The 26,506-nt window shown below is 37.4% G+C and overlaps 1 protein-coding gene across 3 annotated transcripts in view; it reads right to left on the bottom strand.

The window, feature by feature from the left end:
* Positions 1-26,506, bottom strand: part of HTR4 (5-hydroxytryptamine receptor 4) — a 161,247-nt gene that overhangs the window by 112,781 nt on the left and 21,960 nt on the right. For 2 of the 3 annotated variants that reach the window (XM_017875840.1, XM_017875839.1), the window contains exon 3: positions 26,110-26,160. The exons of the other annotated variant lie outside the window; for it this stretch is intronic. In XM_017875840.1, coding sequence (XP_017731329.1) covers positions 26,110-26,160 — 51 coding nt within the window. The remainder of the gene's footprint in view (positions 1-26,109; positions 26,161-26,506) is intronic. 3 annotated transcript variants of the gene reach the window in all.

Here is a 26,506-nt window from a genome sequence, read left to right as displayed (position 1 = left end):
TATTTATATTTATATATATATATATTCACACATGACTGGGGGCCTAATCAGCACCAGTCATTAAAGGAAGCTCTTAACTAGGCTTATTTCAACAGGACTGATAGGGATGACATATTCCTATATGTAGAAAATCCTGAAGACTCCAGAAAAAAAAAAATGGAGCTAAAATGAAATTCAGGATACAAAGTAAAGTTTCAGAATACAAGATCAACACACAAAAATCAGTTGCAATTTTATCCACTAGTAAGAAAGTATCCAAAAAAAAAGAAATTAAGAAAACAATCCCATTTACAATAATTTCAAAAGAATAAAATATTTAGAAATAAAACCAGTGAGGCAAAAGATCTGTATGCTGACAACAAAAACCAGTAATGGAAGAAATTCAAGAAGGAGAAATGGAAAAGATCTTTGATTTTAGTTCTGGCAATAATTTCTTTTGGTATGACACCAAAAGCAGAGGTGACAAAACAAAATGAACAAGTGGCATTGCATGAAACTAAAAAGTTTCTCCATAGCCAAATAACCAGTCAAATAAATGAAAATGCAACCCACAGAATAAGATAAAATACATACAAACCACATATTTGATAAAGGGTTAATATTCAAAATATATGAGCAACTCCCACAACTCAATAGCAAAAAAAAAAAAAAAACAAACAAACTAAAAACAAGTAATGCAATTAAACATTGGCTAAAGGACTTAAATAGACATTTTTCCAAAGAAGATGTATGAATGACCAACAAGCATATGAAAACGTGTTCAGCATCAGTAATCATCAGGAACATGCAAATCAAAACCACAATGAGATAACACCTCACATCACAGAATGGCTATTATTAAAAAAAAAAAAAAAAAAAAGATAAGTATTAGCAAGAATATGGAGAAAAGGAACCCCTACAACACTGGTGATGGAACTGCAAATTGGCACAAACATGGAAGACAGAGTAGAGGTTCCTCAAAATAGTAAAAATATAACTACCATATGAGCCAGCAATCCTACTTCTGTGTATTTATCCAAGGACTTGAAATCAGAGTCTCGAAGAAATACCTGCAGTGTCATGTTCACTGCAGCATTTTTCACAATAGCCAAGATGGAAAAAACCTGCCTAAATGTCTATTAATGGATGGATAAATACAGAAAATGTGATAAATGCATGCAGTGGAATAACATTTAGCCTTTAAAAAGAGGGCCAGGTGTGGTGGCTCACTCCTGTAATCTCAGCACTTTGGGAGGCTGAGAGGGGTAGATATCTTGAGCTCAGGAGTTAGAGAGCAGCCTGAATAACATAGTGAAACCCCCTCTTTACTAAAAACACAAAAATTAGCTGGGCATGGTGGCATACATCTGTAGTCCCATCTACCTGGGAGGCTGATGTGAGAGGATCGCTGGAGCTTGGAAGGCGGAGGTTGCAGTGAACTAAGATGGTGCAGCTGCACTCTGGCCTAGGAGATAGAGCAAGACCCTATCTCAATCAATCAATCAATCAATCAATCAATAGGAATTCTACCATTTGTGACAAGATAGGTGGACTCACAGGACATTATGCTAAGTGGAATAAGGCAGACACAGAAACACAAATCACAATGAGTGTGACCTCATTTCTATACGGGATCTAAATTAATCAAACTCAGATGTAAAATGATAATTTTTCAGAAGCTGGGGGGTTGGAAAGATGAGGAGATAATAGTCAAATGGTACCAAGTTTCAATTATACAAGGTAAGTAAGTTCTGGAAATCTACAAACAGCATAGTGGCTACAGCTAGAAATACTCTATTATATACTTAAAATTTGCTAAGAGAGTAGCTCTTATGTTAAGCATTCTCACCACAAAAAAATAATAATAATAAATCGGGTTGGGGGGAAGTTTGGGAGGTAATGGTCGTGTCTATGGCCTTGAGTGTGGTGATGGTTTCTCGGGTATATACTTATTCCCACACTCATCAAGTTGTGGACCATAAACATATACAGCTTTTTACATGTCAATGGTACCTCAATAAAGTAGTTTAAAAAGTAACTGGGGAATTTTTTAATGTTTGGAAATTATGCAATATCCTTCTAAATAAACCATGGGTCACAGAAGAAATCAAAATGGGAATTTTAAAATGTTTCAAACTAGGTGACAATTAAATTATGATGTGTTAATATTTATGGGATACAGACAAGGCAAGGCTTAGTGGGAAATTTATAACCTTAAATGTATATATTATAAGAAAAACTGTTAAGAATATAATTTTTTCAAAACAGCTTAAATTACATAAATAACTAAAAAGTTAGAAAATGAAAAGCAAGTTAATCCCAAAAAATAGAATAAAGGAAATAGAAAAGGCTAAGCAGATGTTAATTAAATTAAAACCAACAACACAGAAAATAAACAATACCAATACTTGATTCCTTGAAAAGACTAATACAATTGACCCTAGAGAGGCTTATTAAAAAATGTTTAAAGAGAAAAATAAGGCACAAGTTACCAGTATCAGAAATGACAAATGGCACATACCAGAGATTCTACAAACATCACAAAAGTAATAAACATGTAAACAACTGAATGTCAACAAATTTAAAATTTAGATGAAATGAATAAATTCCCAGAAAATCGTAATTTATCAAATGTACTCAATAAGAAAAACAAAATCTGTAGATAAAAGCCTTTCTACAAAATCTTCAGGCCCAGATAACTTTACTGGTGAATTCTTCCAAACACTTAAGAAATAAATAACACCAACTTACACAAAAACTTTTAAAGAAAAAAGGCCAGAATGACCTTGGTACCAAAATCCAAAAGGGCATTACAAGAAGGATAAATATGTGCATATTTATCTCATAAATATTGATCTAAAAATTATAAGCAAAACATGAACAAATTGAATGTAACAATATCTAAAGCAACAAATAACAGTTATTTCATCATTGTGAGGTTAGTTTAACAAATATAAATCAATGCAATTCTCCACATTAATAAAACAAAGGAGAATATTCATATCACCATCTCAAAAAAGCATTTAAAAAAATGTGATAATTACGATTTACAAAGAAAAAAACTCAGCAAACTAAGGATAGAGGGAAATTTTGTAATCCAAAAGATCACCTTATAAAGATACTTTTAAACAAAATACTGTACTTAATAGGGAAATAGTAAAAGCTTTTTCATAATATCAAAAAGGAGCAAAGATGTCTGCTTTCACTACTTCTATTCAAGAGTGTGCTGGAGGTCCTAGTCAGTGTGATAAGGTAAGAAAACAAAGTACAAAGTTTGAAATGAAAGAAGGAAAAATGCCATTATTTACAAAAAGCATGGCTCTATACATGAAAAATCTCAAATAATCTCAAAACAAAGTGTTAGAATTAATAAACTAATTTAGAAACTATACTGGATACAAGGTTAATTTCCAAACTAATTTTATTTTGACGTAATATCAACAAATAATTAGTAAGTTAAATTGAAAGTGATGCCATTTATAGACATACAGTAACACATGAAATGTCCTAAACTACAGGAAATAAGACAGGATGGTATTGGTATAAGAGTCGACTAACAAACCAAAGGGACAAATAGGATTTGGAAATAATCATCACAGACTTAAGGTACAGAGTGCAGTGGAGAAAAAAGGTTTTTTCAATGAATGGCCCTAGGTCAGTCTGATATCTATATATACATATATATTTAAAAACACATCATAATCCTTACCATATACCATATAAAAACTCAAGTTCAAATGAATTGTAAATCTAAATGTGAAAGGTAAAGTAATATAGTTTCTAGAGAAAAACTTAGGGGTTTTCTCTTCACGACCTTGAGGTAACCAAAACTTAGGGGTTTTCTCTTCACGACCTTGAGGTAACCAAAGATTTCTTAAATAAGATGTAAAAAGGCACTAACCATAATAGAAGCCATTGATAAACTAGACTACATTTTGAAGAGCTTCTGTTAATCAAAAATCACCTTCAAAAGAGTGGGAGAATATATTTGCAACATGTATATCTGAAAAAAAAATGGCTTTATTCTGAATACAGAAAGAGCTCATAACAATATGAAGAAAAGCAATCAATTCAATTTAGGACAAAAGACTTAAACAAAATATTCTTTAAAAAAAGGATATCAATACCAGCATTTGCAAGGATGGGTAGCATTTAGATCTCTTATATTGTTGCTGGAAAACTGATAGTATCTTGCAAAGCTGAATATATACATAGCCTGTGATCTAAGCAAATCTGCTACCAACTCAATGTACAATAGAAGTGGGTATCCATATGTGAGAAAAATAAAAAAGCAAAAAAACTTATACAGCACTCATTGTAAGAGCATAAAAATCAAAACAAATCAAAGGTCCACTATTAAAATGAATTTTAAAACAGTGGTGCATTCATCCAATAGAATAGTTAGCCATGAAAATGGATTAACCACTTTTGCAAGCAATGAAATGGATAAATCTCAAAGATATAATGATGAATGAAAGAGGCCAGACACTAAACAATATCGAATGTATTACTCTATTTATATGAAATTCAGAAGTGATGTATGGCAATTACCTTTGCAAGGTAGAGTTAGGGACTGGGCACTTCAGGCATTGGTAATATTAGTATTTCCTGATACAGTTGTTCCAAAAAAAAAACTTTTTTTTCACCACCTACCTGGACCAATGGGGTAGGAACACAGTGTAGAAGATGGCTGGCTACCTAACATAGTAAATGAGATGATAAAGGGAAAACATTTTGTAAACTGTAAGCCACTATGTAAAATAAGGTATCTCTGTATACCTACTGCATTTGATGGCTCAGACAGTACAGGAACTGACTGCTATATCTTACATAAGCACAACACAGCTCGTGTTGGCTCAGCTGGTACCAGGGTCAACTAGAACCAGGGATGCCACTGTGGCCAGGATATTCTCCTGCTTGGTCTCTTGGGTGTCTGCTTTTTTCAGAATGTTCAATTCTTTCTGTGTTACCACAGATTCCATTTTCATGAGGAAAGCATGCTCTGGGTCTTCACGTGCCATAGTTACTACCTACATTGAAGGGCAGAGTGGGCCAGGGGTCCCCTTCAGCACAAATTATCTATGGCCCTGAAGTCAGGATCATGTAACAGATTTTTATCACCATTGTATAGATGAAGAAACTAAACGTTTCTGTGATTAAAATAAAATCAGAAAACAAATCAACCCAGGCTGTTGCAGCTGAGATCTTTAACCCTACAGAGTGTAGCAGTCTCTTCTTTCTGAATGGCCTGTGCAACACATAGTGTATTAACTGCTACCAAGAAGCATGCAAAATCTTTGACGCTGATGAATTAACACAACTCAGTTCTGCAGATCCTACAATATGTCAGGATCTGTGCTATGCTTAGTGGGGGATAGTTTGATAAATAAGGCATGGTGATTGCCCTCTGGGTCTCACAATCTGGTAGAAGAGAAGTTCAACAGATAAATGATTTTAATATATATGGAATTTTTAAAAATATTGAAAATACAAACTGAAAGAGACTAACAGATTAATTTAGAATTGCAGAGACTGGAGGGAAAAAGGAGTGTAGAGCAGGTGTCCTTTCAAATGAATTTGAAATATGAGAAGTACTTTGAAAGGCAGTGATGGGGAATGAGGACATTATTGGGAAAGGGTAGAAAATGAACAAAATTAGAGCTGAGAGAATGCAGGAAGGATTTGAGGAACTGTAGTTTACATGATACAGCTAGGACACCTGCCACACAGGCAGGTGTAAATATGAGGTATAATAAGACTGCAAATAGGCTGACACACTTGGAATGCCAATGTGAGAAATCTGAATTTTCATGTGAACACAGTTGAGGATGTTAGTGCAACATCACATTGGTTTTTTAAAAAAATGGAGCCATGTGCATATTTAATTGTATTTACTAGCTCTCTGACCTTAGGCAGGTTGCTTAACTCCACCCAAACTGACTCCTTAGATGAGGTAATAATGCATGTAGAACATGTAGCACTATTATATATTCAGTGTATAATATGTGTTGCGTAAGTGTTAGCTGCCATTATTATTGTTTCTATGAAGGACAGAGACACATTGAAGTCTGTATGATGGTTAAAAACCAGCTTCTGAGTTATTTTAAACTTTATTTAGATTTACGTTTGTGATGCTGTGGCTTAAATCCACACAAAATATTTGGTGACAGGTCCCATCATTCTTTGGCGTATAAACAGGTCTATAACTGATTTGTCACTTCTATGAATTAGCCTCCTGTCGAAAATAACACTTTATTGGAAGTTGTCTGTAACATTTAAAAGATTTGGATTCTTTGCTGTGAAACAGCACTGTTTCAAATCCCTGCAGGCACAAGGTTTAATTAGTAATTGTTTTATGTTCCTCTAACTTAAGCAATATTACCATAGATTATTTCCAGAGACAAAGGCAATCCTTTTCCAGTTAAACCTTAATCATAATGGCGGAAATAAAAAGGTATTGTGGGGAAGCACTGGCTTTGGCGTTGGCTTGATCTAGATGAGTCTCAATTCTATTCCTTCCTCTTTGTCTTCAGAGAAATTGTTTAACTTCCCAGGAATCCAATTCCTCACTTGTAAAATGAGATAAAGATATTTATGTTCTTAACACAGTGCTTAGACACATGATAATTACTTATTTTCCAAGCGTTCAGATCACAGCACATATACTGCTTAGGGAGGAAAAAAGTAGTGGGCACAGACTGGACTGGAGTTCAGATACTTTGGTCACAAAAGTTGAGATACTTTTCAAGCTTTAGTGTTGGCCTGGCCTGCCCATCCTCTGATTCAGGCAGCAGTGATGCGTGCTGTACAGGGCTCATGCATTGATTGAAGATAGTTGAAGAAAATAAAATTAGTCATTTTTTATGGGTCTTTGTTGTTTTTATACCCATCCTCCCAGCATCATTTCCCCATTCTTCTCCTAAGAAGGCCCTAATTCACCTCTCCACTCCCACTTGCAGTTCAAGTGCCCTGGGTGGGCATCACGTGCCTCCAGAGATGGAGTATGTGACCCAGGCCCCGCCAATTGGAGCACTAAGTTTCTCTGACCACAGTAATTAGTTCATCACAGGAAACATGATCCAAGTTGGTCCAATCATAAGGATAAAGAGATACGTGTAGGAGCTATCAGAATATTTTTCTGTCTGCCCCACTGGATCTCAATAGTTGGAGACTAAAACATAAATGTCCCAGGCACTAAGCCCCACATTACTCACTGGCTGGAGTTTTTAGGGAAGTCAATGTGAAAATGGGGAAACCATGAAAGTTATTTATTTATACTTTCAAATTTAATGTGGCAGTGTCCTATGCTGCCAAGTCATTGATCCCTAGAGAATCCCAATAGGAATACTGGAGCACGACAGCTAAGATGAGGAATGGTGCAGGAGCTTAGAACCTTGCTCTGGACTGTCTAACTGCAACTGTAAACTTAGGTGGAATGAACTATACCCCAAATCTATCCAAAAATACATTCTTGTCTGGATGAAGAGCTGGTTTATCAAGCAATAACTAAGGCTATTTTGGAGCCAGCAGTGTAAACCGAGCTTACTTTCACATTCATTCAACAAACATTTATTGAGTGCATACTGTTCTAAGAAACTGGGTAAAATAAGCAGTGCCTGCCTTTATGTATCTTAAAGTCTTGCAGGGGAAACAAACAGGCAATTATCATATAATATCATAAATATTATAGTGAGAAGAGTATATAAAATATTATGGAGACATTTTAGAGCAGCAGCTAATCTAGGGTTCGGTGGTCCACAAAAGCTTCTGAGAGATTGTGCCATCACTAGCCAAGTGAAGTGATGAAGAATGCTTTCAGTAGCAAGAGAATGCCATTTATGGAAAAATGGAAGTAATGCATTAGAACTGGAATACGGGCCATAAAGTAGAAGGTGGTATGATACAATAGAGACAGAACAGGGGCCAAATCACAAAAGTCTTTAACAGCCATGTTAAAAAGTCTGGATTTTAATCAATTGAAAGCAATGGGGAACCACTGAAGGCTTTTAAGCAGAAAAGTGGCATGACAAGATTAACATTTTAGAAGCATCACTCCAAATCACTGCATACACTCTGTAATATGCAGAATGGATTGAGGGGAGATAAGAGAAGAACATTTCTATTAGCCCCTTAGTGTGACCAACAAGGAGGAGGTTGCAGTAACCAAGGTGAGAGTTGATACTGTCCTAAATCAAGCCATTGTCAGAGAGATGTAAAAGAATTTCAAGAGATAGAATCAGTAGGGTTTAATATTTTATTGGTTCTGAAGCTTGCCTGATCTTTGGCCATCAACTCCCAGATGGCCAATCAGGATGCTACATATTCTATCAGGAGTGTTAATAGAAGAGATTCTTACATCAGACAAGGGGCTGGTTCGTATCACTTAGGATCTTTTTCAAGTTTGCAGTACTTTGATTCTGTGCTAAAGATAGGGAATAAGAAGGAATAATTATTTAATTAATGATTTATTGAATGATAGGAGTAGGGACCCCCTCGTTGCCTAAAAATTGGTAAGATATTAGAAATAAAAAGAAAGCACTACTTATAATGACATTGCATTGCACACACAGCTAACCTACTCTGAGAGAGAAAGAGAAGAGCCAATTTAATATTACAAGCAATTTTGTTCAGTGTCCCTCTAATTGATCACATGCCCCCAAATAAGCATGAGACAAGACCTGGGTATCTTCTCTTCCTTCAGTCAACTCAGTTCCCACTGTCCTTCACTGGGGACAAACTCTGGCACTCTGCTTATAATTCTGGTTATCAAGGATATGAATTTTTGAATTTTCAAACATCATGGCTCCCCAAAATATAAGGCAAATACTTATTACAGTTCTCAAGAGTACGTGTTCCAACACTAGAAAAATGGTGATGTGGATTTATTGAGAAGGGGCATATTAGGCCCACTTTTGTATAATGTACTTGTGTATAAGGAATTTTTAAGGATTTTTTTTTTTACTGTGAAAATTCACCTTAAATATTAATCTTAGAAACTTTTGAGTGAGATTTGACTCCAGGGAAGAATAAATTAATGGAAATTGCACTATCCCTGAAAATACAAATTTTATAAGTTCCAGAAGGATCCTTGGAAGCCAGGGCATTTCAGAACAACTCTAATATGATGTTGTCCTTCCAATAAAACATTGCTCATCACAACTATCTGAGAAAAAGAGTGAGTGGAGGCTTTCTTCAGCCCTCATAGTCTTGTGTATAGAAAGTTCCTACAGGTATGTTAAGTGGTTAAGTTTCTGGATCCTCTTCTTGCAGCCTGCTTAGGTAAAATGCTGATTCAGGACTTTCACTTGTCAATCACTTTTTCCAGTGGGACCCAAAATAGTTTTTGAAAAATGTTGTCTTGTCTAAATTTACCCAGATGCTGTGATTTAATTTGCAACTGGAAGATACAGTTTGGGCATTCTTTTTTTCCCTTTGTTTTCCATAAGCTTTCTCTCCTTTTCTATTGTGCAATATAAAATAAAGGACAAGACTTTACGGTGATTAAAAAGCACACATAGCAATTCCACAAATGTTGCTAGGCAACAAGGGCCACGCATTAGCTCAATGAATAGATTCTGGGCATCTGCACGAAGGAGAAATATGAGGAGCTTATGAGTGAACTGTCTTGATAACCACAGGGGTTAGTGCTTTTTGACACACATGCTGTTGGATATGCCTGAGAAAGGGAAAAGGAACACTTATTTTAAACCTTTCCGGTGGTTTATTTTTTCAAAATGTGTTTAGAATTCTCCTTGATGGAAATTTGACACAGTGTGCTATAATGATCATTATCTCAAGGTGGAAAGTAGGTAAATATGACCTGTTTCTATTTCTCTAGTGCAGGGCTACACCTATAGCCTGAGTTATTTTAACACCCTCCCTCCTGATCCTAATAGGCATGCTTTCTCTCCCTCCCATACCAGTCCATTCACTCAGCTGATAAATTACAAAGGCATATTCTATCTGCTAGTAAGCAGCTCCTCTCCCTTGCGATCAGCATTTACCCTCTTCAGTTGCTGTGATAATATAATATTGTTGACTATAAGAAGTCTGCTTTATTTTATTCTTATTACAAAGCAGTACATGATCATTAACAAAAAAGCAGAAAAATACAGACACATGAATGAACATTAGTATCTGTGTTCATCTTCACCAGAAAGAATAATGTAATGTAAATTAAGGCAGTGTAAATACCTTGGTGCATATAATTCTAGATTATTTTCTGTACATATACAGACAGATTTTTTTTCTTCTATCACCCATATAAAAAAGTCATAACTTAGCTTATAAACTCCACAATAGCCAACATAGTTTTTAATGACTTCTGCACTACACCAGGATCATTTAAGTATTTTAATGAAACTTGGAAGACTAATTAACAGAAAAAATGATCAGCTATAAGATAACTCTACTAATCTTATTGCATTTTCCTGTTAATTGCCTGAACCCAATCATAGTTAGCTTTATTAATTACAGACTCTTATATCATTATTTCCTTTCCATTTTGATATGGTTTGGATATTTGTCCCTTCTAAATCTTATGTTGAATTGTAATCCTCATTGTTGGAGGTGGGGCCTGGTAGGAGGTGACTGGATTATGGGGATAGATTTCTCATGAATGATTTAATGCCATCTTTGTGCTGTTCTCACAATAGTGAGTGATTTCTCACGAGATCTGGTTGTTTACAAGTGTATGGTCCCTCCCAGTTCCCTCTCTCTTGCTCCTGCTTTGGTGCCTGCTTCTGCTTCACCTTCTGCCATGAGTTAAGGCACCCTGGGGTGCCAAGCAGATGCTGGTGCCTTGCTTGTACAGACTACCCAACCATAAACCAATTAAACCTCTTTTGTTTATAAATTACCCAGTCTCAGGTATTTATAGCAATGCAAGGACAGCCTAACACACACTTCTTGTAGTATTACCCTAGTCAAGTCTCTCTATTTTTTTTTTTAGATGGAATCTTGCCCTGTCACCCAGGTTAGAATGCAGTGGCGCAATCTTGGCTCACTGCAACCTCCACCTCCCAGGTTCAAGTGATTCTCCTGCCTCAGCCTCCTGAGTAGCTGGGATTACAGGCGCATGCCACCATGCCCAGCTAATTTTCGTATTTTTAGTAAAGACATGGTTTCACAATGTTGGTCAGACTGGTCTCAAACTTCTGACCTCGTGATCTGCCCGTCTCGGCCTCTCAAAGTGCTGGGATTACAGGCATGCGCTACCGCACCCGGTCTACCTTAATCAAGTCTCTTACCTGGTTCTTACAGTAATGAATTAATCAATTAATCAGGACTCTGGTTTCAAATTTCAGAAACTTCAACCCAAAGGGACTCAAGCAAAAGGCAAAGTGTGGCTGCATTATTAAAAGTTGCAGTAGGAGGGGCTAGCTGAATGCATAGTGGAAGTCATAACTGAATGCATAGTGGAAGTCAGCAAGGCTTAGCTTCACTCCCACTGTCTCTCAGCAATTCCCTCTTCTGTAACACCTTCATTCCTGAGCCAGCTCTCTCCAAAATGTGAGGAGATGGCCAACAGCATCTCTAAGCTTCTACGTTCTCAGGAATTCTAGGTGAAAAAGCAGTCCTCTGATTTAGTCCTGGGAGTCACTCTGATTGCACCCTTCTGAACCAATCACTGTAGCCAGGTGTCTGGTGCTCTGAGTAGGGCCAGACTTACAGAACATGCCCACTCTGAAGCCTGGTGACACTGTTCACCCCACCCAAAACTCAAGAACCCAAGAGTCAAGGAGGAGTCATTCCCCAAAAGCAAAATCAGGGTGCTATCAGCAAGGATACTGTGCAGTCAAAAGCAGCAACCTTTCCTGTGTGTTTCATCTACTCTTTCTGATCCACTCTACACTCTTCTCCAGCCAAGCTCAGCATATGGACCATATCAACCAGCTCCTTTCCCTCTGGCTTCCAGTTGGGCTTACTCAACTGGATGCATTAGCAGGAGAGTGAAGTCACTGTATTTCTTCATCTCCTGCCTTGGTGGGTTACAGGTTGGCAGCAACTGTGTTTCTGATCTCTTTGTGGGGTCTGATGATAACTTTCTCCCCTTGGCCCTTGAGGCACAAGGATGATAACAGCTCACCATTGTGCTAAGCTCCAGGGTATTCCACCATCCTTTGTTGATTTTAACCTTGCACACACCTTTAACTCATTTATGCCTGCTTTTCCTTTCCCATAGGACCTCCTATCAGGCTGCTCGCCCTATCACTGTTTCTTCATGTCAACCACAAATTTGGTTAGCCATTAAGGTCTTCATTCAAGAAATGGATGTGAATATTAAAACTTCAAAGCTAAGGCCCACTGTCAATTTAATCCAAATGGCCAGTTATTATGACCTAGGCTTTGGTGACCACAGAAGTATACTGAAGTTTGTGACACATACAGTTTATTCCAATCGCTTTCATTTTGGGTTGATTTAGTAGGGTATATCTGGAACATACCCTGTGAAGGTTATATTTTAGTGGAGATTATCTTGATTCTCTAGTAGGATTGAAAAGAAAGTGAACGAAGAAAGGAAAGAAGAAAGTAAGAAAAGAATGGAGGGAGGAAAGAAGGAAGACAGAGAAAAAAGTAAAAGAACCTAGGAATAAGGAGTTTTGATCTTGGAGTAAGGAAACCTTAGAATTCAGTCCAACTTTGTTTTTGACCATTGTAGGTGGCCTCGGGACATCTTCCCTTTTCACTGGACCTCATTGTCCTGACTTGTAGGCACTAGGATTGGACCAGACCATTTTTAAGGTCCCTTCAAGTTTTAATAATCTATGAAGTTCTAATGAACTACAATTAATGATGCTTGCAAGAAAAAATGCCCTTTCACTGCCTGTTCAAAGAAAATTAAGATACTTTACTAAATTAGCTAAATATATTTTTTTCTGACCAAGAAAGCAAAATCTTTTTGAAAACTACGCATTTAAGTTAATTATGGAATGAAAACCCAAGGTTCCGCCTGCCCTCAATTCAAAACAAACTTGTTTTTGTTCAGATTCTTGCTACAGACCAAATTTTATGTACAGACAACGTGGGGCTATCAATAGGGATCTGCAGTGAAGCCCAAGGAAAACACTAATGAAGCCAGCAGGAGCCCACAAAGCCTAGCCATCGACACAATGCAAAACTGAAAACACGACTGAAAATCCATAGAGGAGGATGTCCCCACACTTCTTTGTGTGTGATTTGCCTGGTCCAGCCAAGATTGTAGAAGCTGTAGGAGGAAGATAAAAAAAATAAAATAAAAGGGCCAAAGCAGGAAATGAGCTGTAACTTGACAGAGTCACAAAAGAAAACAGAAAAGCATGAAACATGTCAGGTCCAAAGAAGGAATTTGGAAACTACAGCCTGTTTATTCTGAAATGAGGCAATTGATAATATAAAAAAAGGATACCAAAATAAATTAAAAGCTCTGAAGTATTTCATGCTAAAAATACTCATTATAAATAGCCAGGGTACAAGAACAGGCAACAGACAAGCTGAGCTTGAGAAACTAAATGTGTTGATATATTAGGGGAAAAGAGGTAATGTAAGCAAAAGAGAGACTCCATCCTTGACGGCTGCGTGTTCACCTGGGGCAAGGTCAGACAAGGGCAGAGCACCTGCACCAGACCCAGTGGGAGCTTCACAGCCTCAACAAAGAAGGTGGAAGAAAAGGGAAGAAAAGTCAGAGGTTGAACCATCTGTGCTGACAAAATGGTTTTAAGTTGTTTGCCAAGAAACTGACCAGTTTGTAACGGCAGCCTTAAACATTGTGTTGAAAAGGAAGGTGAAGTCACAGCAGAACCAGGTATAGGAATAAAGAATGATAGATTGGCAGTGTTTCCAGTGGGGCTGGCAGTAGGAAGGGAAGGTGGTGATCCACTTGAGTAATTTGCTGACCTTAGAATGTATGTTCTAGAACTATACTGTCCGATATGGTAGCCGCTAGCCATGTTTAGTTATTTAACACTTGAAATGTGGCTGGACAGAATTCAGCTGGGCTGTAAGTGGAAAATGCACAATGGATTTTGAAAGCAAAGTACAAAAATATATACTATTTTAATAATTTTTATGTTAATTATAGGCAGAAATAATACTTTAGATATGTTAAGTTAAATTGAATAAACTATTAAAATTGGCTTCACCTGTCTCTTTTGCTTATTTTAACAAAGTTGTTACGAAATTTAAAATCACATATGTGGCTAGCGTCTGTGGTCTGCATTATATTTCTACTAGACAACCTGCGCTGTAAAGTCCCTTTTCTCTCTCTCCAGGCTTCTGTGATATGATGATATTCGGGAAGCCTTGACTTAGCCCTCACTATCTTCTCCATCTCAAACAGAGCCTTGTCTCAGACTAACCAAAAGGAAACTGCATTGAGACTCAACAGATGCTGTAACCACACACCCACATGAGAATATACACTTACTTAGAAGAACAGTCACTGCCACCTCCTCATATGTACACCCCATTCATCACATATGTGCACAAGCATATTTGTATGTGTCAGAAAAATATCCATAAATAGGAAAGGAATATTAGCAGAATCATTTGTCAAAGTGAAAATTACATTTCAACTGTAATTATTTGTCTTAATTAGGGAGACTCATTAGCGCTTGTTAAGAAGAAGAAGTTCTTTGAAATTCAAGTGCATTTAACTTCATGTCTTCCAATTCCTAACAGGAAACCAATTCACTGAGAGGGGATTCCAGAATAATGCTTCTATCTATAATCAAGACGTCAGGGCTACCCAGGCATGACAGAGACTCAAAAGTAAGCTTTGGCCTTTACACAAAAACCTCCAGTGTGGTCGGCCAACCAGTGCAATTGGATTCTACTCTCTTAGCTGTCTTCTCTGGACTTCTGCTCTTTTCCAACCCTATGAGCCACCTGGTCTTCCTGTCCTGTCTTCCACTAGAATTTACCACCTAGCACACCTAGCAGTACCTGCCAGTTGTGTCAAACTCCTGGTCCAGACTCTGCTGGTCAGCCCCATGGTAGCATAGAGAGACCAATTTTAATGACGAGTTTGAGGCTCTGGTGCAGCAAGTTGTGTTCTTGAACTTTTCAATTAGGTGAGCTAGTAAATTTTCACTGTTGCTGAAGTCACTTTGAATGTAGTTTATCTTGCTTAAAGCTGTAAGAATCCTAACAGTACTCTTCGAATATTTGAAGAGTGATTCCATGGATACTCTATTTTTTCTATACTTCAAGGGGTAGCTTCTAGTGAAGTCTCTCCTGATGATGTACGTTCACCCTGAAATTTCCTTTTCATCCATCCTTTTCAAAAAATGGTCTACAGGTCATGATTATCATTTTTAGAACTTGCCTTGGAGATCTGGTCTATCCATAATAAAGGGAATTCAAAGGTCATTTCAATACTTTATTCTGAGTTATTGACAATACTTAACATCAAGTCATTCTTGCTGCTTATTTGGATTCCAGCTCTGGGCTCTTGGCTTCTGTATGGATCCTGAGACCCAGATGCCAATTTGCATTCCAGCTTTGGCTGGTATCCAAATGCATCCTGATGTTTCTGACTGCCCCTTGTAATAATTACTCCAAGCCCCAGTGGCTTCAGGATCAGGAGTCTGTCTACCTGATCATTCCTCCCAATCTAGGAACTGCAAATGGGTCCCTAGTACATTTTGAGAAACTTCTCTAAGTAAACTAAGAATCTTCTCTGTGGTTCAAAATTGTCAACTTCCAGATTACTCATTGCTATGGTCTAAATATTACCATTTACTGGATTTGCCTGATGCTAACTGCTTATTGTAAAACTGCTTTGTGGACTGATATTTCCTCATACACCTGTTATGTTTCTCTGTAACCAGCCCTATCCTGATGGGTAACTTTGTCTTCAAATCCCAGCCACATCTCACCAAACTTTACTTAACCTTTCCACATGTTCCAACCTACAACAAACACCATAAAATCACCATGTCTCTCTACCAATATTTTATCATATTATGATGACATTCTTGTCAGGCTGATATCCTTCTGATACTCCTGTGTTTACTTACTGACACTTGTATAGTAAGAAAACATTGAATTCAAACAAAACATTCAGATTCAAAACTTGGTTCTGTTATTTACTAGCAGGGTGTCTTGAAGTGCCAAAGAAAATATCTTTTATACCTCTCAATTTTCATTTTCCTTATCTATAAGTTGGGTTAATGATACTTGCCTTTATTTTGCTGGATATTGTGAGACTTAGATAACCATGTATATGAAAGCACATTATAAATTTTGAAGGACTATATAAATAAATCATTAACATAAGCTTTTATCACTAGCCAGAATTGTTATCTCATACTCCTTTTTAACGACAAAGACCCATACATATTATTAATAGTTGGTGAATATTTGTCATTTCATAAATATGTATACAAGTACTCCTAAAAATCTATTTGTAAAGCAAAAAGGAAATGTATGTCCAATGAACTAAGTGAGGGAGGGACTAGGGGATGAAGCTGTTGAGGAAAAAGAAGAGGTAGAAAAATATGAGTTGCGAACATGAATGAGAGAAAGAGTTTTGGGCAGAGTGGAAATGCAAGAGAGAAAGAGAAACAGGGAAGACAGGGCAAGTAGAATGCGATACAGGAGAGGATGAGGAGGAAAAGAGAGCAGGGAATGAGAAAAGGCAACAGAGCAGAAAAGGCACCAGCCATTCCTAAAGCAGAATTATCCACTTGGAAAATGTTCACAGATTGCAATGGAAGCAAGCTCCTTGCCTCCAGGGTCTTACAGGAAACACCGGCCATTTGAACTCATCTTAAGGAAATCTTAGGCAGCCCAGTGAGGAAAATCGGTAGCCAAGACCTCTCCACAGAGACAGACACTGTCTGCTCTGTGGGAAGAGACAAAAGATGGGGATAGAAATTGGACAAATGAAGTACTCAGATGTTTAACAACAGCACAGAAAATAAGAGGAGTAAAGGGGCAGAGGATGAGCTTAACATCCTGTAAAACGAAACATGTTGTCAGACCTATTAAAGTATTGCATAATTTGACACAATCTCACTGTTGTTGCTTTTCTTCACTGATATATGTAATAATCTGGATTTAGTTGACTGCTAAGTCAAATTTAACCAATTACCTGGACATACTTAAAAAGAGGACTGGAATTTTCAAGCCCAAGCAGAGTTGCTGCTTTCTCGGATCCTGAAGTGGAAATGGAATTCTGATACGTGGGAGGGACTTCAACCTTCTTTTGGAGTGTTCCTGTGCTAACATTCCAGGTCCTCAGCTGATGTCAGTCACCTCTGAGGATGGCAAAACTCAATAAATAAATAAATAAAAGAGGTAACAGCAGCTGAAGATTTCTGATTAGAGATGAGAAAGAATTCCTAGAGAATGAGTCAGTCAAAGAGAAACAGAAAGGTTATTAAAAGGGCATCTCCCCCTCCCGCATGTTCTTGGAGGGGGTCCTGAATCACAGAGCACATGGCCTCACCTATCTGGGATGACACAGACATTCCTTCTTAGAGTGGGCTATTTGTATTGCTGACCCAGTGACCTAAGGTACGGTCAGTAAAGCCTTTAGCACAGCACCTGGAACAAAGAGAGTTTGTTTATGGTTTATGGTTATGGTAATAGAGACAGTATAAATAAAATGAACAGTAACAGCTGTAGTAGTAGTAGCAGCACTTGTAGAAGTAAGAGGAGCAATGCTGATCTTAGGAACTGGTGTAATAATACCAGTATCTGTAAATTCTACAAATAGCTGTAATGTGGTAGTCAGGGATCTGAGCTCTGCAATAAGACCTTCTAGGTTTGGCTGGTTAGTTCCATCCCTTATTACTAGTTGTATAAATTTGGGCAAGCTAATGAACTGTTCTGCACCTCAATATGAAACAAAGATAATGAGAGCACCCCTTCATAGAGTGATCATATGGAGTGCATGAGAAAATACTTGTGAAGAGTTGAGCAGAGCACTTACACTCATTGAGCATTTAATGCCTGTTAGCTAGTAGTAGCAGGGATGCTGGTGAGGGTGGCAGCCTGAGCAGAGGAATAGATCCCACCTAAGGGATACAAAATAAAAGGCAGATTGTCCCTGTCATTAACGATTCCATGCCATGAAATCTGCAAACAGCAACACAGGAGAAGCCTTCACTGGAGAAGCCTTTTCAACCTCAAATAGAGAACTTGTATTATTTTCACTGTCCCGTCTCCTCTCCAAATCCCATAGCCTCAGATTCCAGGCTGCGAGTGAAATTCAGTGTGTTGTGGGGATGTTTTGGGGAATGGAGTGGAGGTGGGTCATGGTTATTAATATCCACTGAGCACAAAACTTTCTATGATGGGCCTTCAGTGATGTGGAGAATTAAAAATTAAAATTAAAGAATTAAATAATAAAATAAAGGCTTTCTCAATTTTAGTTAAATTCTTCTAATATTATAAGATGTCAGACTAAATACCAGGCATATGAAGTTCAGCAGAGGAGGTAGGCATGTTAAACAAATAATTACAAACAACAGTGACAATTATAAATAATTGATAACAGCAATTTGTATAGAGAGGTCTAGGAGCATAGAGAGGAGGTCAGGAGGCTTGGGGGTCAGGAGATGATAAATGACTTCATACTTTGAAGTGCGAGTAGGAAATTGATGAAAGAAAGAGGGGACGTGAAGCCTGGAATTAGACTATAGAAAGATGGCCAGTCGTCTGGCTGAAAAATGAGTTGAAGTTAGGGAGGACTGTTGTCAAAAAGGTGTTTGGAGATGATGCCAATCATGCAGAAAAGAGATGAAGCCTTAAGACAGCAATGACAGGAAGGGTAGAGAGAGGGTGGCAAAGTCAAGGTTACATAATTCTAAATAAAACACTGCTAAAATTAAGCTGGTATAAAAAGGGTACTAGTTATTATTTTCAGAGTAAAACCTCATCAGTTCAACATAATTGAATAGAAGCATGTCAAAATTAATCAAATATGATTTGCAGCTTTAAAAAATACATGACTAATAGCTTAGGAATTTTTGACTAGATGAGATATTTTAAATACTTTTCAACTTCCCCACTTTTAATTAGAAGCATCAATGTTCCTGCAAACAAAATGATGTTCTTAGAAGTAAAGTTTTTTTTGTTTGTTTGTTTGGGGTTTTTTTGTTTGTTTGTTTTTTCAGATGGAGTCTTGCTCTGCCACAGGCTGGAGTGAAGTGGCACGATCTTGGCTCACTGCAACCTCCATCTCCTGGGTTCAAGCAATTCTCCTGCCTCAGCCTCCTGAGTAGCTGGGACCACAGGTGCACACCACCACACCCAGTTAACTTGTGTATTTTTAGTAAAGATGGGTTTCACCATGTTGGCCAGAATGGTCTTGATCTCTTGACCTCATGATCCACCCACCTTGGCCTTCCAAAGTGCTGGGATTACAGGTGTGAGCCACTGCGCCCAGTTGTAAAGGTTTTTTTTTTTTTTTTTTTTTTTTTTTTAAGTGGAAGTGACATTTTTTTTTTTTTTTTTTTTTTTAAGTGGATTGAACACTTTTGTTTTTTGATTTTGTTCACACAAATGCGCTTCATGAATTTCAAGGCTGGTCTCTACTCATAGCTTATTTCCCTCTGACTAGTATAGAAAGTCACAACTCTCAGGCTTGACTGTCCAGAGAACTAGTCTGAGTCTCTCAGTCATAGAAGACTGGTTGGCCGATTCGCCTCACCCTCAGGGGTGTCAATCTGGGTGATTCTAGACCATCAGTAATGCAACCATAGAAAATAACATTTGAAGTTACAAATAGAGATAAGACACAATTTTTCTGATTCTCAGGACTCAGTGGCATGACTCAATTTGTTTTGCAAAACTTCCGTCAGTGGTGCAATGATAAAATTCAGTTCAATTCCAGGACAAGCCATCAAAACATCCCCTTTCAGGGAGGGGATTTTATCTTATCCTCTACTAAAGTACTAAATTGGTTGAAACTCTTAATTTCATAGTTTGTCTAAAACTCACACTAACTCAATGCACTATTTATTTTCCAAATACTTGCACATTTCTTACATCATAATCCTCATGAGTCATAAAGAATGTATTTACTTTGAAAAATAGTAGACTCGATTCTCACAATCATATTGACTAGAAATGAAAATACAAAGAAAATAAGTCAGTATGTCCCACTTTACCAATGAATACACAACAGGTGATTTGCTCTCATAAACTTCCTGAGTTCAGATCAGAAAGGTCACAGTTTTAACCTTTGCATACTTCCTAATTATGCAAAATGTTTGTAGTCCTTGAAAACGAAAAAATAAAATGATCCCTTCAGTCAGAAGAAGGCAGAGGTTCCACATAAAGGTAGTTTTCAGGATGTTAATATTTGGAGAGAGGTTTACTTTTTGCTAGTCTAGATCATTAGCCCTTTTTGGAGTCAATTTCTTTTATTAATCGACCATACAGCAGATATGATTAGAATCCTCCCCAAAATATTTCCCAACTGAGAGCCACACTAAGCCAGCTTTCTACAGAAACTTTTTACCTGAATGTCCCACAGTTTTCTCCATCTCAATCAATATCAGACCAAGTCCTCGTTCCCTATGCCCACACTTCTTCTCCAAGGTCACTTTAAAACCATCTTCCTCTTCCTCCTGATGCAATTCATCATGATCTACCGGAAATGCTACTTCATAAATTTCTCTAGGATCTGTGTTTTTTCCTTTACTCTCACTCCCTTCTTCCTCCTGGTCTTTATCCTGCCTCTCCTAGACCACTGTCACTGTTTCCTGAGACTCCTCATCCTGTCAACCCTGTAACCTTATTTGCATTCAGTCTGAGTCATGTTTCCTACATGCGTGACAGAGCTTTTCTGTCTTCTGTGCAGACTGATAGATCATATTTCTGAACTTTCATATTGAGTTTTCTACAATGCCTCTGTATTTTCTATTATCAACATTTTTTTGAATGCTAGGAAGTTTGTCGATTTTTTTAACATTTAAAAAATAACTCTAATGTATCTATTTACACATACACTTTTTCTGGAATTCATCTTTTGAGGATTTGAACCACAGTAATTACATACAATGAACAATGGTGGCATTTGAGATAAGGTGAGGCTAGAAACGTCAGTTACACTGTTGATAGAGAAAGCTGAGGATAAATATGCATCTATATGTGATATGCACAAAGGTATGATAGCATTGGACACTCAAAGATGAGTATGTTGTATAAAACCTTTTGAAATTAAATGAAGCCATTATAAGCTAAGGAGTAAGTGAGTGGGCAGAGAAAGGGGAAAAAAGATTCTTCATACATTCTTTAAAAATGCAGATAAAAACATTGCCTGAACATTGTTACCTGACTGATAAACTGGTAATCACTTAGCGTATTTATTTAGATATCTGTTCCAATTGAAAAAAGGTCTGAAATTCAACAAACCCTATTTGCTAAATGTTAATAAAACAGAATTCCAGGGAGAAAATAGCGGGTACTAAATGTCATAATATGGTTCTACAAAATTGAGGATAATTCTTACCACTGTTTTCAGAACGTAAGTGATAAGCTGAAAAGCCCTCCAGGGCCGGGCAGGCAGACTGCACACTGAACAACGGTACGCTGTGGCTGTGAAAGGTAACGTGATAGTTCAAGATGGCTTCCTTTCAGACAATAGGTACTCACAGTTACGACTCGGGTAAATTGGAGAGTGCCCAGCTTCCCTAAAAGGGTTTTAATCCGTTTTTTAAACCCTGGACAGGCCAAATGAACATATTTGCTAGGCCTTCAGTTTGAAAACCCAAGTCTGAAACGTCAAATGATAGACCCTCTGCCACACAGAAATCTTTAGAAAAGCAAACCATTGAAGTTCAAAGGATATGCCCTGATATCACACAACTTTGGGTGAAAATGGTAGCTTCGCCTCTTTCTAGAAATGTGACTTTGGGCAAAATAATGATTCTTCTCTGCCTCGGTTACTTCATATGTAATGCTGGGGCCACTATCAGTGAGATCATATAGGTCACATGTTTGGAGAAATGTCTGAACCACAGCAAGCCCTTCTTGTCAAATGTTCAAAGCATCAAGCAACAGTGATTTGATATTTTCCTTTTATTGTCCAAATCCATTTTCATAGATTTAGTCATGGTTGAGTAACATTTTAATCTAAATTATATATACCTTAGGAGATAGTTTATCTTTGGAGAGTTAGGAGATAATTCGAAAAAAGCAGTGATTTTGGAAGCGAAGACTTGGATTTTAGTCTCAGGTTAATCACTTATTAGCTGTGTAGGCTGAGGAAAAATCACTTAACCTCTCTGAAACTCTTTTTATTTCTTTTGTATACTGTACTTTGTAGGAGTGCAAGAAGCTGCAAGTCATAGGCAAGGCTCCAAATTATGGAAAGGAACTTCTAAGAAGTTGTAAATAATTCACAGCCTCAATCACATTTGGTGAATCTCATCACAGCCTGTGCTTGTAAAGTGGGACAAAAAGACACAGTCTTACAGAAATCCAGGTGACCCTTCCATCTAGGCCATGCTGTAATCCTATTAGGTGTAGAAGAAATTCTAACTGGGCTTAAACTGAGAGTCATAAAGATCTTGTAATTTTTTTTATTAGGCAATATCTCTACCCTTGCCAAGCTATTTGCATCCACTGATTTGCACAGGTCCTAATAAAGTATCTAAAAATTCTCATTAAAATGTGACATTTAATAAAGATTGGTAACAAAAGAAGCAAACTGTAGGGAGGAATAACAAGGTGTCATAAGAAAAGAAGCCAGACACACCAGGGTTGACTAAGCAACAGACCCAGAATGATGCAGGTCAATAATAATTCTGAGAACATGTAACTGTTGATACTAAAATTCATCATAACATAACCCTCTGTGTGTTCCAGGGAAGATTAGGTCTGAGAATTTGAAATGCTGCAATGCTTGCTTCTGAAATACTTCTATCTCAAGCAATTTTAGTATGGGACCCACTCTGATCAAGTATGACATGGAAGGCATACTCTTCTCACCTCACAGGTGAAATGATGTGGATTTTCATTATGAAGGAGTTTCTGCTTTACTAAAATCCAGGAGGAAGCTTTGAGGCCCACAGACTGCTCATTTAATAGGCTGCAATTCAAAATATGCCTCAGTGGAACTAATAGAGCTGTAGGCTGCAGAGGTTCAGCTTGGCAAGCAAAACAAAGTCAGGACACTTGGGAGCACCCCTTTCAGTAATAATCAAATTCTCCAAAACAGGTGGACAAGGTAAACTGCAAAAAAGACTGAGCTTCCGGCAGTCAAGCAGATTAAGATTCAGATGCTTATATTAATGCAGTCACATCTGTACCCTCAGGTTTCAGAAGCTGGATAAAGCAGGCTCCACAGCAGTAAGTTCCAGAAGAAACCAAGCTTATATAGTGGGGAAGCTATATCTGTTATTTGCCACAGTTTTTATGCACATATATCAATCAATGAGAGCCAGAAGCCTGAAAACTATATTTTTCAGTCTTTCTTGCTGACTGGCTTCTGGTTATGTTTTCCAAGTGAGAGACTCAAGATGGAAATTCGGGTGATGAGGTGAGAAAGAGGAGTATTTTTCTTCTGTATTTGGAGGTGCTTTAAGCAGTAAGAGCAACAGCAAATGGTTCCAGAAGTGTGGCAATGGCGGTGCCTCCAGCAGACCCGCAACAGCAAGGAGGATCATGAGGCTTCTTGACCTCTGGTTAACATCTCCTTCTCCCTGCTCTGCCACAGAGCTCTGTGACCTGCACTAAATCTCCACTTGCTTAAAATATGTACAACAGTTTCCATTTTCCTGCCTAGCCACTGACAAATATAATAGCAAAAAGAAATAAGTCAGGGGTATTTTCTTATAAACAGGGGTCACCAATCAAGGGATTGGTTGCATATAATGGAGAGCTGGCTGTATGGAATCCAGCACAAGACCAGGAGTCAAAGAGACACAGGATCTTAATCCAGATCCTCCAGTTCCCAAACAGAACTGAGACCAAGTCCATGGAAGCTGCAGAGTAAAGAGAAAATGGTGCTAAATAGGTATAGAAGACCAGTGGTTTCATTCCAACTAAGCCACTTTTTAGCTCCAATATAGAAGGTTTTCTGTCACCTTTGGGAGCCTTTGTTCCCAAAGAATAGGCACAGTCAGGGATAAATATTCAAACAATTTAATAACTGGTCATTAAGGTCAGTCAGGTAAATAAATGGATACTAAATTTAAACAATCAAGAAACTTATAGCATATAGTAATTAAGTATCAGTTTTTGGGTAATAAATACCTACCTGTCATGATACTTGTGATGACTAAAGACACATTTATCATTTACTCTATGCATACTATGTGCGAAATAATATGTTAAGAGTTTTACCTATGTTTTTCTGAAGATTACCTATAATCTTAAGAAAAATCCCATTTTCAGATGCCAAAACTGAAGGCTTAGAGAGATTACATAAATCCTTCAAGGTCATACAGCCAGTAAGTGGGAAAGTCAAGAGTTGAACTCTTATTATTCTGTTTCCATAAACCCTACTTTTCCAGCATCCCATGGTGTTGGTAGTTGAAGTTGTATTAGGAGCACTTCAGAAGATGTCTAGGATCACATATATGTAGAAGATTCCTAGCTTAATTCCACAACCAGAAAATTTCACACACTGCAAGAGACCACTGCTTTCAAAATATAAATGTGTCTTCTTCCTTCTGGTAGTTTGTGATGTCTCTAGCTTGAGATCCCCTATAACTCCAGGTGGCACGGGGTTTTCAACACGCGATGAGTTCCAGCTCCTATTCACTGTGCTCCTGATCTAATCAAAGTACTAACTGAATAATCACCATTTTGTCAGTCAAGCAATGAAGTTGAGTATTATTCTCATTTACATTTCTAAAGCAACATAAAAATAACCCCTTTTAAATGGTACCCACTCACTTTCTCCTTATATGCTAATGAATGTCACAATTTCAGAGCCTGAAGAGAGATTTCCTGCAAAACATCTAATTGCCTTAAAGTTGCACATGTTCACAGTTCTGACTGCCAGGTTACAAACATGAATTAACTCCAGTTCCAAATCAATTCACATCGATAAGTCTTTAGGGCAAACCACTAACACACATTGATTTTTAAAATTCTATAAATTATTTCAAGGCTTTAGAATATTCAGCATTAAAAATTACCATTTCATTTCAGACTTTAGTGAACCATAATATGTATTTTACCAGTATAATCAAACCCCAAATCAACTTTCCTATTTAAAAAATTTCTATCTTTTTCTGTTTGGTAAGATTGGAAAATTTCAATTCATTCTTGTAGTTATATTGATATCCAATAAATTTAATTTCTTGATCTAAAGTAACGAATTGCACCTTGGTGTCATTACAGAACTAAGGCAACTAGGTAATTAATTTGAAGTCAACTACTCACTTTTGTTATGGTTTTTAATTAATGTCGCATGTGTATAGCAGGTGACTGCTTTTATATAAAGATTATGTATTTTATATTTAAATTACTCAGCTTTTGGCATTTACTTAGATTTTCTGTTTGTGTATAAAAGTTTGCCAGTTTGATCTTCAGTTAAAAAATATTTAGTGGCTCCCTAGTACCTGGCATCAAGCCTACCAAAGGAATCAGAAAGAAAGATTCTTTCCCTGGAAAATGCTTCCTTCTTGGATTTCTTTCTCCCTCTCCTCCTTCTTCCTTTACATCCTTATAGTGGTTTACAAAAATGATCAATACATTATTTAAAACACAAAGGAAACAAGATGAAGAGATCAAAAGGGTTGGAAAATATAGTAAGGCATGTTAGAGCCATTGTGCATACCTAGAGATCTTCTACACTTATTCGTGGTGATTATAAATTTGTCTCTCAGTTTCCCAGAAACCCTATCAAAGGGCGGAAAAATGCTACTATTTATATGATTCATAATCCTATAAGGTGCTTTTTTTGGTTGCTAATGAGAAACATTAATAAGAAAGCACAACAGTTATTTTGTAAAGAGGAAGTAGATCCTGAAACGAGATTGTTCTTATTAAAGAAGGAAGAAGCCCCAGGGACTACAGGTGCACTAAAGCAAGAGGGTAGAGAGCTCATGGGGCAGGGAGGTGAGTCAAGGGTAGAAGGAAGCTACAGTTAAAAAGAACTAAGGTATAAAATGAACTTTTTCTCTGCTCAAAGTCTGGAGGCATTATCTTGAGAAACCTCAAAGTGCAAGTTTATATACATACGGACTTTCCTTCACCTGTTTATCTCCTGCCGGAACATTGTACTCTCTGGAACTTAAAAAAAAAAATTGATTGAAAAAATTTCCTAGAAAGCAGAAACTTTCAAATTGCAATAAACAGCAAGGAAAAAGACAGAAACCTGAGCTGCATTTAGGGATCACACTTGAATTGAGGAAAACCACATGTCAGCAGGGAGAATCTGGTAGTTAAACAACATCAAAAGCATGGCTGTCTCGGAAGTCAGACATTAAGTGTTTTAGGGCTGAATTAAGCAGGGTAAGGCACCAGCAAGACTCGTACCCCAAATGCAAGCCAAAGATGTTCCACAGGGTATCTGCTGGAAAATCACCAAAGCCAGTGTTTCCATTTTTCTTTCTTCAACTCTTAAAAAAAAAAAAAA

Source organism: Rhinopithecus bieti, unplaced genomic scaffold (genome assembly GCF_001698545.2).
Source record: "Rhinopithecus bieti isolate Rb0 unplaced genomic scaffold, ASM169854v2 scaffold_7673, whole genome shotgun sequence".
Lineage (NCBI taxonomy): Eukaryota > Metazoa > Chordata > Mammalia > Primates > Cercopithecidae > Rhinopithecus > Rhinopithecus bieti.
This window is presented reverse-complemented; position numbering and strand designations above follow the sequence as displayed.